The 13,337-nt window shown below is 50.9% G+C and overlaps 1 protein-coding gene across 3 annotated transcripts in view; it reads right to left on the bottom strand.

Annotated features, from left to right (window-relative positions):
• Positions 1–598: 598 nt before the first annotated feature.
• The window catches only part of DPP9 (dipeptidyl peptidase 9), a 48,543-nt gene continuing 35,804 nt past the window's right edge, over positions 599–13,337 (bottom strand). For all 3 annotated transcript variants that reach the window (XM_083421456.1, XM_083421457.1, XM_083421458.1), the window contains 6 exons: positions 11,863–12,008; positions 10,186–10,332; positions 7,461–7,613; positions 5,353–5,495; positions 3,446–3,557; positions 599–2,165 (listed from right to left, as the gene is read on the bottom strand). In XM_083421456.1, the coding sequence (XP_083277582.1) occupies positions 2,073–2,165; positions 3,446–3,557; positions 5,353–5,495; positions 7,461–7,613; positions 10,186–10,332; positions 11,863–12,008 (794 nt within the window). In that variant the 3' untranslated portion in view covers positions 599–2,072. The remainder of the gene's footprint in view (positions 2,166–3,445; positions 3,558–5,352; positions 5,496–7,460; positions 7,614–10,185; positions 10,333–11,862; positions 12,009–13,337) is intronic.

Here is a 13,337-nt window from a genome sequence, read left to right as displayed (position 1 = left end):
AAGCTGCATCTGGCGAGCCAGCGCAACACACGGAACACCGTTTACCTTCACGCTGGTAAGCGGTCCCTATTTATCTACTTGCACCCGGAGGTGCTTTCGAACTGCTAGGTTGGCAGGCGCTGGGACTGAACGACGGGAGTGCACCCCGCCGCGGGGATTCGAACCGCCGACCACGCGATCGGCCAGTCCTAGGCGCTGAGGTTTTACCCACAGCGCAACCCGCTCGGCTCACAGCGGTTTTACCCACAGCGCCACCCGCTCTTTGAACCTATTGCGCAATAAACTTTGGTCTACAGCTATTTGCTCCGGTTGGCTGGAATCCTTCCTTTATTCCGCAGGGACCCGCGGGCTCTGCCTGACGAGCTAGGTGACTGAGCAGCCTCACACCACCACTGAGCTAGATGGACCAATGGCCTGGCTTCATATGGGGCGGCTTGCAACGTTTCTATGCCCCAAAGAAAGAAACACACTGTTAAAAAGCCAGAAATGGGACTGGCAAGCTGGCATTCGCTTCCAAACATGCACACCCCATACTCCACTTTGCCTGCAGCCAACGGGGGGGGGGGGGGGGGACAAAACCACGCCGGGAGAGAAGCGCTGCGCCAATTTCCAATATTTTAATGAGTAACTACATGTTACACCTCATAATTATAAAAGAATAAGAATCCATAAAAATATTTTCTTTTCATAATACGCACTTAAAGATACTTGGGGGGGCAAGTCGTTTGTGGTTCGTGGGTTTTCCGTTTCGTTTTAGGCAAGTTTCTCCTCGCTTGGAATTCTGCCCCACCCCTGAGAGGCAAGAATGAGTGTTTTTTTTTCGGGGGGGGGGGGGGAGAGCCCAGAGGGTGTGAGCAAGCAGGCGAGGGTGTGTGTGTGTTTCCTCCCACGAGGCGTACGTTGCGGCGAAGCCTGGCACACGGGCTGGCACACGCCTTTCTTTACAAACCACCCCAAATCGCGGTTCAGGCTGTGTTGCGGGGATGCCCTAATACCAGAGGAGGGGGGTCGTGGGCAGGGGGAGAAGGAGAACCAACGGGCAAGAGGTCTTGCTAGAACAGGGGATGGGCGGGGGGGATACAGTCGCTGACCCGCAGAGAACTGAGCACGCCAGTGGGGCTGGAGGCTGGAAGCTCAGGGCTTGGGATGCGGAGACGAAGGGTTGGCGAGAAGGTGCAGTGCCTATAAGCCAGAGAGAGTGGACAGAGGGAGGCGTATTTGCATAAATAAATCTGGCTGCAAAAAACCCCCCTAAACATCCCTACCCCCCCCTTTTCCATCCAGAAGTGACTGCAGTTTCTGGACACGGTTGCCTTAGGGGATAGGAGAGTGTGTTTGAGACGGGGGGATGACGCAAGGGGGATGACGTAGAGAAGTCAAAACAGCAAAGCCTTCTAACACACAAAGACCTGCCCAAATCCTTCCGAGAGCCTGAATTTGCCACAGGACACAGCCAGGAAGCCACAGCACCAAGGACAGAGGCATCGTCACCCCCCCACACCAGCCTACCCCCCCCCCCGCCCACATCTTGGCAGCACAGCACCAAGCGCTGGTCTGTTTCCGAGCCCCAGAAAAGCTCTCTCGCAGGACTCAGTGGGGAGAGGAAAGGTAAGGAGAGGGGGGGAGTTTAAGAGGGACACAAGACAGTACTGGAGATGTAGGGGGCGGGACACGAGGGCAGGGGGGGCGCTTTTATTCCCGGCCCAGAAAGTAGCAGCAAAACAGAGAAGGGGTCCTGGGGAGGAGAGAGAGAGCGAGAGAGAGAGAGAGAGGGAGGGAAAACTTTAAAAGAGAAGCTGGAGGGACAAGGCAGAGCAGTGCCAATCCAGTTGGGCAGAGGGTGAGGGGTCTCAGGGCCCCTCGTGAATTCAGGGCCCAGGGAGGGCAACACGGACCGGTGCTCTGGGTACCGGGAGACTGCTGGAGGGCGGGGGGAGAGGTTGGGGCAAAAAAAAGGAGGCCAGAGGAGGAGCGAGTCTTCAGCGTCTACGTTGAGTTGCGGGTGGGCAGGGAGACGCGGCCCCTGTCCACGCCCCACACCGTGCTGTGTCCCGTCCCCCCCAGCCCTGTCCTCAGAGGTATTCTTGAAGAAAGTGCAGCAGCGTGATTTCGTAGTGCTCCCCAGACTCAGGGCAGCGAATACTGTGTCGCTCGTTGGGGTAGATCTGCACACAAGAAAGGGGGGGGGGGAGAGGAAGAGATGAGAAGCTTCCAGACCTCATTAGGCAAAGTGTAGGTTGAGTGGTCATTGTGAGCTGTACACATTTACCGGGCCTCGCGGAAAAAGCAGATATACTGTATTTTTTGCTCTATAAGACTTACTTTTTCCCTCCTAAAAAGGGCAAATGTGTGTGTGTCTTATGGAGCGAATGCAGGCTGCGCAGCTATCCCAGAAGCCAGAACAGCGAGAGGGATTGCTGCTTTCACTGCGCAGCGATCCCTCTTGCTGTTCTGGCTTCTGGGATTCAGAATATTTTTTTTCTTGTTTTCCTCCTCCAAAAACTAGGTGCGTCTTGTGGTCTGGTGCGTCTTATAGAGCGAAAAATACGGTAATCACAGCATTGTGGGGGTGCAATGCAGGAATCGTTCCAGGAAATCTGCGCAACCTGGAGAACCCAGGAGGGAGGCCAGCAAATCCACCAGCACATCACTACCTGGCAGCCCTGCTGACCTTGAGGCCCAGATTTTGCTAAACTGGAAACACACGCCAGGTCTCGTTCACCAAACACAGTGCGCATTCCCCTAGAAAATCGTCCCATTAGGCAAGCGTTTGCACGACGAGCCCACAATTTCCACCGATTAGGGCCCTAAGGAAGTCAGATTATCCTCCACCAGGACCAGGGCCTTTTCAGTGATGGCTCCCACCTGGTGGAATGCTCTGTCCCATGAGACCAAGGCCCTTCAGGATTTAACCTCCTTCCGTCAGGCCTGTAAAACAGAGCTATTCCGCCTGGCCTTTAATTTGAATTCAGCCTGATCTTTTATTTCCCTTCTCTTCCCTCTGCTTATATGAAGATCACCCGCTCTGAGACCCCACAGCTAATTCTCCCCTGGCCTCCGCGCTGGCCCAAGTGGGACCAATTCAGCCAGCTAGCCGTGGGGGTTATCTAATTGATTTTAGAATTTTATTGTTATTCATGTTTTTATACCGTATGTTATGCTGCTTTTATAATTAAGAGTTTTAAAGTGTTTTAAATTTGTTGTTAGCCACCCTCAGCCCGGTTTTTGAACCGGGAAGGGCGGGGTATATATATATATTTTTATGATGATTATTATTAAGGAGCTCAAGGGGACAAAGAGTGCCCTGCCCTGCCCATATCTCCACCCTCCTCCCACACTTTATTCAAAGCAACCCTCTCCTGGCCAGGCCAGGAGAGAATGACGCCCCCTGAAGCCCAGACCAAGAGGAAAGGGATGGGCTGGATAGCTCGCCGGCTCGACCCACCTGTAGTTGATAAGGTTTCCCTGCTCGGATCAGCTGGGAGATCAGGAAATTGGTGTGGAAAAAGTGCACGTTTTCATCCAGAAATCCATGGAGGATCAGCAGGCGATTGGGCCTAGAAGGAAGGCAAGGAAAGTACGAAACGTGAGAGCCAAGCTGGGCACCAGTATTTGCGGCTGTTCATGGCAGAGAGGAGTTTGGATCACTTGGGTGTTCAATGACCAGGGCAATGGACACAAGGTGACCAGTGAGCCAAAATCATGCCGTGCTTTTTTGAACCCTTGCCCCACTTCAGACAATCCGCCTCACCCAACCCACCGCTATTTAAAAATAATAATAATAAATAAATCCCCCAACTCTCCAAATTCCCCAGACAAGCGGTTGACGTGGCAGGCCAGAAGAAGAAAGTCTGGAATTCTTCTCCATACAGTCCAATATTCCTCAGATGAAAATAAGGACACTCCACTACAGGGACACAGGTGGCGCTGTGGGTTAAACCACAGAGCCTAGGACTTGCCGATCAGAAGGTTGGCGGTTCGAATCCCTGCAATGACGGGGTGAGCTCCCGTTGCTCGATCCCTGCTCCTGCCAACCTAGCAGTTTGAAAGCACGTCAAAGTGCAAGTAGATAAATAGGTACCGCTCCGGCGGGAAGGCAAACGGCGTTTCTGTGCACTGCTCTGGTTCGCCAGAAGCGGCTTAGTCCTGCTGGCCACATGACCCGGAAGCTGTACGCCGGCTCTCTCGGCCAATAAAGCGAGATGAACGCCACAAGCCCAGAGTTGGCCACGACTGGACCTAATGGTCAGGGGTCCCATTACCTTTATTATAGGGGCATCCAACTCCCAAGAGACTGCGATCTACTCACAGAGTACAAAACTGGCAGTGACCTATCCTGTTTTGGGGGAGTTCAAGTCAAAGTTGTTGAGCTTTTTTGGGGGAGGGAAATGTCAAAATGGAATAAAGTGGAAAGCAGAAAAGTGGCTCACCAAAACTCCATCTTCTGCTGAGATGGAGGACGGGGCCAGGGGCCAGGACCGGATGCTCTTATGCCACAGCAAAGGAAAAGGAGCCCACCTCCCGATCGATCTGCTGGACCCCCCTGCTCTGCTCTATTACTGATGTAGAATAGAATGTCCCTATTTCCACCTGAGGAATGTCGAGAGAGCGTGTATTTCTCTAGTACTCGCATAGTGCATTTAAGGCCCCCTAAGCTGCCTTGCTGACCTTGGGGACATCCCTCCGATCCCTCCAGAACACACGAAACCGCACGGCCGACTGCTGCTTCCCCTCTCAGCCGGGGTCTGTGCCAGCTGGGACCAGGCTGCTAGGACAACACACCCTGCTCTGCCCCCACCGCCCACCAGCACTGCTGCCCCACAACCCAACTAATCCAATACAACTAATCCAAAATGCGGCAGCTAGACTGGGGACTGGGAGCGGCCGCAGAGACCACATAACAGTGATCTTGAAAGACCTACACTGGCTCCCAGTACGTTTCCAAGCACAATTCAAAGTGTTGGTGATGACCTTTAAAGCCCTAAACGGCCTCGGCCCAGTATACCTGAAGGAGCATCTCCACCCCATTGTTCAGCCAGGATACTGAGGTCCAGCTCCGAGGGCCTTTTGGCAGTTCCCTCATTGCGAGAAATGAGGTTACAGGGAACCAGGCAGAGGGCCTTCTCGGTAGTGGCACCTGCCCTGTGGAACGCCCTCCCACCAGATGTCAAGGAAATAAGCAGCTATCCTATTTTTAAAAGACATCTGAAGGCAGCCCTTTTTAGGGAAGCTTTTAATGTTTAATAGACTATTGTATTTTAGTGTTTTGTTGGAAGCCGCCCAGAGTGGCTGGGGAAGCCCAGCCAGATGGGCGGGGTATAAATAATAAATTATTCTTCTTATAAGCCTTACTCATTGGGGAGTTTCTCTACATGCAGCGCCACAGAGCCTGCTTCGTAGCCTTGCTGGTTGTTCTCTGGGACATCCATGTACCGTTCGGTGTATCCAGTATCGTACGCCATCCAGACCGTGACGGGGGCCCCTGCGATAGCAACCTGGAGGGATATTGAAGGCTGCCATTACGCTCAGGGCTGACAAAAATCATGCTTCTTCCCCCCCCCCACATTAAGTTGCCTGAGGAAGCCAGATTCTGCAACCTGCAAAATTATTCCGCAACTTGCACAATTTACTGATTTTATTTACAGATCCGAGAATCATAGGGTGCTTTATATTATGAAATCACTGAATACGTAATGCCATAAGAAAATGAATCAATACCAGCAACAGCAGCCCTGTTTAAAAGGCCACAGATCACTGAACCAGCCAAAGGCCTGGGAGAAATGTTTTCAGCTAGCGCTTAAAGATTTGTTTGCTTTTTTTATTTGCATTTTCAAAAACAGGAGCAGATTGCAAATTTAACCCTCCCCCCTTCTGCTCTTACAAATTCATACCAAATACAGCATGTATATACGTACCACATGACTTCCCTTCCACCCTTTTCCTGGTTCCTTTGCTTTTCTACTACTCTGCGTAATCCACATCTTTTTAATCATCCAATTTGTTATCTATTAAAAACTCTACTTCAACTCTGCTGGATTTGCACAAGACCTGCTAAGCTATGCATCTGTCTCTACCGGTTCTTGAAATAGTCAACAGACGCTATACATTCCTCCTTATTTTCCCTTATCCTGTTCATCAGACCAGCCAGTTCAGCATACTCAAACATTTTAATCTTCTTTAGTGGGTATTAGACTCGTTCTCTACCTTTGTGGCTGCAGCAGAGGCATATAGTGGTCAACTTTTGGTTTTTTGGGGACCTCTGTTGTTACCATCCCCAAGAGGAAAATCTCAGGTGATTTGGGGAAAGCTTTTTAAAGCATCTTCTTCAATTCATTATATATACCGTATTTTTCGCTCCGTAAGACGCACTTTTCCCCTCCTAAAAAGTAAGGGGAAATGTGTGTGCGTCCTATGGAGCGAATGCAGGGGGGGGGGAGGCAGGCAGGAAAAGCCCCCAAGAGCTGCACACAAGCGCCACACGGCTCTTGCGGGCTTTTCCCCAGGAGGCAGAAGGGACTGAGGAGGCCAGTCAGTCCCTTCTCCCTCCTCGTAGAAAAGACCGCAGGAGCCGTGCGCTCCTTAAAGGGTGCGCGGCTCCTGTGGGCTTTTGCGGGAGGTGGGGGTATTGCCATAGCCGCACACAGCCTCTCCTGGCTGGCTGTCTTGGCTTCTGCCATAGCCTCGCGCAGCCCCTCCGGCAGGGAGAGGCTGCGCGCGGCTACGGCTTCTTTAGCCCCGCGCAGCCTCTCCCGGCTGAAGAAGTTGCGCATGGCTAAAGAGGAAGCCAAGGCAGCCAGCGGCATAGATCCTGCTGGCTGTCTTGGCTTCTTTGCTCTGTCCACTGCTCTTTGGGGTTTGGGGGGGGGGAATAAGATTTTTTCCCTTGATTTCCCCCTCTAAAAACTAGGTGTGCCTTATGGTCCGGTGCACCTTATGGAGCGAAAAATACGGTAGTTTCCCAATATTCCTTAATTATTTTACAGGACCACCAAGTGCCTAAAGGTTTGTAATGAAGGCACCAAGCGAGTCTCCATGGGGAGAGCGTATCTCTGCATACATACAGCTTTATTTCACAAGAAGACAAGTCCTCTGCAGACTCCTGGGTTGTTGTTTTTTGTTGTCAGGCTTTCTTTGATATCGTGAAATCACACAAGGTTGGCTTCTTTATTTTTAAAAACCCAGGGTGGCACCGGGCAAAAGGAGTTGATCGTACAGTGAGGTCTACTCCCCTGCGGAGCTGGGAGCAGATAATTTGGGTCCGAGTCTTCACTCTACCTTCAGCACAGAGAGGGAACCCCTGGCTCTCCAAGTGTGGATTCCAAAAGACACAGGCTTCCCCACACGCTGCCTAGCGACTGGCAGGGGCGGCGGGGAGTTGCAGGGCGACTGTCCCTGGAGTGCAACGTATTGGCTGCCCCCCCCCCCTTCCCGGTACAGACGGCAGCAAACTCCAAACTTGCCTTGAAGATGTGAGGTTTGCAGATGAGCCCCATGAGGGAGAGGAAGCCCCCGTAAGACCAGCCGTGGATGGCCACGCGGCTGAGGTCGACGAACCCGTATTTCTCCGCTACGTAATGCAAGCCTTCCACCTGGTCCTCGATCTCCACCTGGCCCTGGAAGCGGGTGGCAAAGGCATAGCTGTCAACTTACAGATTTGAAAATAAGGGACCAGCAGCCTCGAAAATAAGGGATCACGAGACAAAATAAGGGATTTTCCGAACACAGGTATGTTCGATTGCTGAGCCCCTCCGAGCCAAAGGCAGAAAGCCCAGCCAGCAGCCAAACGAAGCCTCAAGTGGTGGTTCCCACAGCGCTGCAACCTGGCAAAGGGGATGCAGCAAGGAAAACCACCGTCACCTCTCCGCTGGGAAGCGCTGAGCAAAGGCAGCTCCCCAGGCAATGCAGCCGATTTGATCGGCACAAGGCATGCAAGCTCCACCCCCCAGTCGTTCTTAGACTCCTTATTGGGTGAGCAACGCAGCCAAGCAGCACAGTTGGAGCCTCCCTCCTCCCTGGCCGGCAGGGAGGGAGGGAGAGGAGCTGCTTCCTTTGAAACCCGGGAAATTTAAGGGACATCATCAATAAGGGACAGCAGCGGGAAACGGCGCTGGGATAAGGGACTTTCCCACCAAATAAGGGACGGTTGGCAGTTGTGGGCAAAGGAGGGACATGAGAGCTACCTGCTCATTTGGGGATAGCTGGCTCATTTACGCACTCCAGCCATGCTCTGTAAATTCATTCATTCATTCATTGCATTTAGGTCAGGCATGTCCCATTTTAGGGGCCTAATCCGTCCCCTATGGCAGTTTATTTCCTGGGGTAAAATCCTAAAAAAAACCCTCAACAACTTCAACCCTAAAAAAACTCAGTGACTTCAACCCTCACGGCCCTTCACGTCATCAAATCTGGCCCTCTTTGAAAAAAGTTTGGACACCACTGATTTAGGTACATTATAATGTAACATCAATAACATAAAGCAGTGGTTCCAAAAGTGAGGGGGGGGGCATTGGCATTACTTGGGGGGGGCAAGGGGGGGGCAAGGAGGCACAAGAGGTGATAATGACCCTCAGACTTTGAAAAGCTGGTATCACTGAGTCAGGTTCTTCAGTTTTGCTGAATTAAACTAAAGGCTTCTTATTGGATTCTGAATAAACGTGCAATAAATCATTACTGTTTTGAGTGTTATTGTTTTATTACCTTCCTTCGTGGGTTCTACAAACCGCAGTTCTGAATAATGCTTTTTTTATTTGGTAGGGGGCATAGGGGATGAGTTTATGGATCCAAGGGTCCAAGGGCCTGAAAAGGTTTGGGAAGCACTGACAGAAGAACCAGGAAGAAAAAAAATCTGACTTCTGATTAAACCTCTGAGTTGCCAAAACAATTTGCAGCAGTATTTTTCTAACTCTCCCTTCACTAATCGTTTTCACGGCAAGTGCAAAGAGGGCCACTTTATGTGCCACAAAGGCCATTAGTGTCGCTCAGAAGAAACTGAACCATTTCTACCAGGGCATTCCTGCTTCCATATGTCAACAAGGTTTGTTAGAAATCTGTCTCACCATATAAAGGGCAGATTGACAGGAAGTGAATCACGTCTTTCACATAGCGGCCACAAACACAGAATTTTGCCTTCACACGTGACCATTATTAACATATATGAAATTAATGATTTGTGGTGAGCGGCCTTTCCTATGCAGAAACACAACAATGGACTTTCACTGCATCAATTATTTTTTTCCTATTTCCTAGCTTCTGCTAGATCACACACCTCCACTATACATATACAGTGGTACCTCAGGTTACATACACTTCAGGTTACAGACTCCGCTAACCCAGAAATAGTGCTTGAGAACTTTGCTTCAGGATGAGAACAGAAATCGTGCTCCGGCGGCGCGGCGGCAGCAGGAGGCACCATTAGCTAAAGTGGTGCTTCAGGTTAAGAACAGTTTCAGGTTAAGAACGGACCTCCGGAACGAATTAAGTACCGCATTTTTTGCTCTGTAAGACTCACTTTTTCCCTCCTAAAAAGGGGAAACGTGTGTGCGTCTTATGGAGCGAATGCAGGCTGCACAGCTATCCCAGAAGCCAGAACAGCAAGAGGGATTGCTGCTTTCACTGCACAGCGATCCCTCTTGCTGTTCTGGCTTCTGGGATTCAGAATATGTTTTTTTTCTTGTTTTCCTCCTCCAAAATCTAGGTGCGTCTTGTGGTCCGGTGCATCTTATAGAGCGAAAAATACGGTACTTAACCCGAGGTGCCACTGTAGACAAAAAAATAATACCGTATTTTTCGCTCTATAAGACGCACCAGACCATAAGACGCAACTAGTTTTTGGAGGAGGAAAACAAGAAAAAAAATATTCTGAATCTCAGAAGCCAGAACAACAAGAGGGATCGCTGCGCAGCGAAAGCAGCAATCCCTCTTGCTGTTCTGGCTTCTGGGATAGCTGCGCAGCCTGCATTCGCTCCATAAGACGCACGCACATTTCCCCTTACTTTTTAGGATGGAAAAAGTGAGTCTTATAGAGCAAAAAATACGGTAATTCCTGCCTTCTTCTGGCATACCCAACAGCGTTTTCAGTAATCCCTGTTAATTTTTAGGTATGTGAAGCGGTGTGTCACCCCAAACCCCCAGGTGCTTATTGCTTCGTAATGGTTTTCTCGCGTACAAGGCAAACCGAGGACTTACCATCTGGTTCTTCAGGGCCCCCTCAAATTTAAGGCCTCTCTGGCATGACCCCCGGCCGTCTATCACCACCACAGCATAGCCGAGAGAAGCGAGCGTGTTGAGCCTTAGATACTTGATGCCTTTGAAGGAATTATTCACTAGCTGGACCTGGGAGGTGGGGAAAGGTAGGAAAGGGGTGGGGAAAACTGTTACAACATGAGAGCATCGCAGCTGCAGACAGTCAGCTTGTTGACATCATGCGATATGGCTAGCTGTGGGAAAGTCAATTCCCAGAAGTTCACAGGCTTTGTGAATCTGTGTCCAGTGTGTAATTTGAGACATTCCTCTTGTGTATGTACAGGAAGTCTTTGTCACTTGCTGGGTGGAAACCAAGCCACTTCTTGGTGGGTGCTGGGGGGGCATCACAATCTCACTCCCCAGGCATGGCCAAACTTGCCCCTCCAGCTGTTTTGGGACTACAATTCCCATCATCCCTGACCACTGGTCCTGTTAGCTAGGGATCACGGGAGTTGTAGTCCCAAAACAGCTGGAGGGCCTAGTTTGGCCACCCCTGTCATTCTCAAAACGCAATGTTCAGCATCCACCACGGAAACTGCATTGTGGGAAACAGATGACAATGGCCGCTGGGCCCCACTTTTGTGCCATGTCTCTTAAGACTGCAAGCCGGCCAGCAGAGACTGCTATGTTTTCAATCTGCACGCAGCGCTTGGGAAACTTTAGGCGCTTTATAAAGATGGGCATTCTGCTTTTAAACGGGTTGTACATAGAGATGGGAAGGCCTGGGGGGAAACGGAAAATTTTCTTGCAAAGTCATTTTTTTCTGGGAAAATTGGGGAGGGGAGTGTGTGTGGAATATTCAAACTGCCGTATATCAAACTGAGTTGTGTTTTTCCCCATTTTTTGGGGGGGGGGAGGGGGGGATGGCTTTGGAATGAAACAGAAAAAAACCTGCCCTCCCCGCCCACCTTTTTCTGGGTTTTTTCCAGACCTTCCTATCTCTAGTTGTATGCCACTCTGGGCACCTTGGGCTGGAAAAAAGCATATTCTGAGAGCCAGAATTGGCCAGCGTCTCTGAAGCAAGTGTGAACATACTGTATTTTTTGCTCTATAAGACTCACTTTTTCCCTCCTAAAAAGTAAGGGGAGATGTGTGTGCGCCTTATGGAGCGAATGCAGGCTGCGCAGCTATCCCAGAAGCCAGAACAGCAAGAGGGATCGCTGCTTTCACTGCGCAGCAATCCCTCTTGTTGTTCTGGCTTCTGAGATTCAGAATATTTTTTTTCTTGTTTTCCTCCTCCAAAAACTAGGTACGTCTTGTGGTCTGGTGCGTCTTATAGAGCGAAAAATACGGTAATCGGTGGCGAAGCTCTGTGTGCAACAGTGCTCAACCCCCAAGCCCCTCTAAGCCTCACTTTGCTCTGTGTCAAAAGATGCCACCTTGCAACACAAAACACGCTTTCTGACTTTGGGGGAGCGGTAGCTCAGTGAATATAGAGCATCTATCTGCTGCTATGCAAGCAGAAGGTCCCAGATTCAATCCCTGGGAGAGAAAAGCCAGTTTGAAACCTTGGAGGACAGCTGCCAGCCGGTGTGGACAGCACTGCGTTCTATCGCTCAGGGGCGGCTTCTGGTGCTGCCCCATCTGTGCTCCTTGTCTCCAGCTCAGCAGCCAGCCTACCTGAGGCCCTCCGTAGACAAAAAGCACAGTGGGATGCTTCTTCCCAGGCTGGAGGTCGTGAGGTTTGTACACCATCCCATACAACTCAACGTCCGACTGTGTGCGGAAGTGGAAGATCTCCGGGGGGATGTAATCAGTGGGGCAGCCTGCAGAAAAGCCAAGGGGAGAGAAGAAGGGTGATGCACTGTTCATGGAATCTTGCTACACACCCATTTGATTGCATAAATGCATTTTAAAAAAAAGTAATGACAATAACAGAAAAATCAAATTCTGTGTTCTGAGGTGGAGAAAATGCAAACCACCCAGGGTACCCCATGAGAGTGATTCTACTGGGTCTCCAAGCCACAGTGGTGGCAATTGTTCTCTCTATTACACAGAAAAGGGACGCGGGTGGCGCTGTGGGTTAAACCACAGAGCCTAGGGCTTGCCGATCAGAAGGTCCGCTGTTCGAATCCCCACGACGGGGTGAGCTCCCGTTGCTCGGTCCCTGGTCCTGCCAACCTAGCAGCTCGAAAGCACGTCAAAGTGCAAGTAGATAAATAGGTACCGCTCTGGCGGGAAGGTAAACGACGTTTCCGTGTGCTGCTCTGGTTCTCCAGAAGCGGCTTAGTCATGCTGGCCACATGACCCGGAAGCTGTACGCCGGCTCCCTCGGCCAGTAAAGCGAGATGAGCGCCGCAACCCCAGAGTCGGCCACGACTGGACCTAATGGTCAGGGGTCCCTTTACCTTTTATTTCACAGAAAAGGCCACTCAAAAGTGAAATGGGAAGGGTAGGCTTGGGAGGGGTCCAGCTTTGGGCCAAGCTCTGACCCCATGCCATGTCCCAAAAAACTTAGCTTCGCTGTGAGACAATGGAGTGTGCCTCTGGGGGTGAAGTCCAACCGCTGTGTGAGCAGCACCCTGGGCCACAAGCCTGGGCAGTGCGTCTGGATGTCCTGGACTGCCCAGACGACAAGAACCACCACCCTGGCCTTGCTGAAGTGGTCCAAAGTAAAGCGGAGCGAAATGTTTCGGCACCAGCTTGGCTGCAGGAGTTGCCAAAAAGGAGGCGTACAAGGCACCACCCAGATTTGTGCAGGCCTTTTCTTCTCCCAAAGATATCCTGCGAGGCAGCGGGTAGATTTTCCCTCCAGATTTACTCCCAAAGCCTTTCTCACAAATGAGTACAGAGGAAAGTGCAGCGGAGGTTTAGGATGAGAGTTTTTCTTCTCTAGAGGGGCTCCCTTCCCACAAGCCCCACCTGCCCCTCTCTTCCTTCTATGGCACAGGCAGAAAGCGCCCTCTTGAGCACTGGAGCCACTCTTGGTCTCATCCACTCTATCCGCTGGAGCCTATCTTCGCACACAGAAGTCCCTAACTCAGCGAGGGTTTGAGACCCATCAGCCCCCCAATCATTAACAAACTTTGTATTTTTTTTGGTTTCTAATTTTTTGTGTCATTTTTGGTATACATTGAAGGTAACTACAGAGACTT

Source organism: Podarcis tiliguerta, assembly GCF_965153285.1.
Source record: "Podarcis tiliguerta genome assembly, chromosome: 18".
NCBI classification, from domain to species: Eukaryota; Metazoa; Chordata; class Lepidosauria; order Squamata; family Lacertidae; genus Podarcis; species Podarcis tiliguerta.
This window is presented reverse-complemented; position numbering and strand designations above follow the sequence as displayed.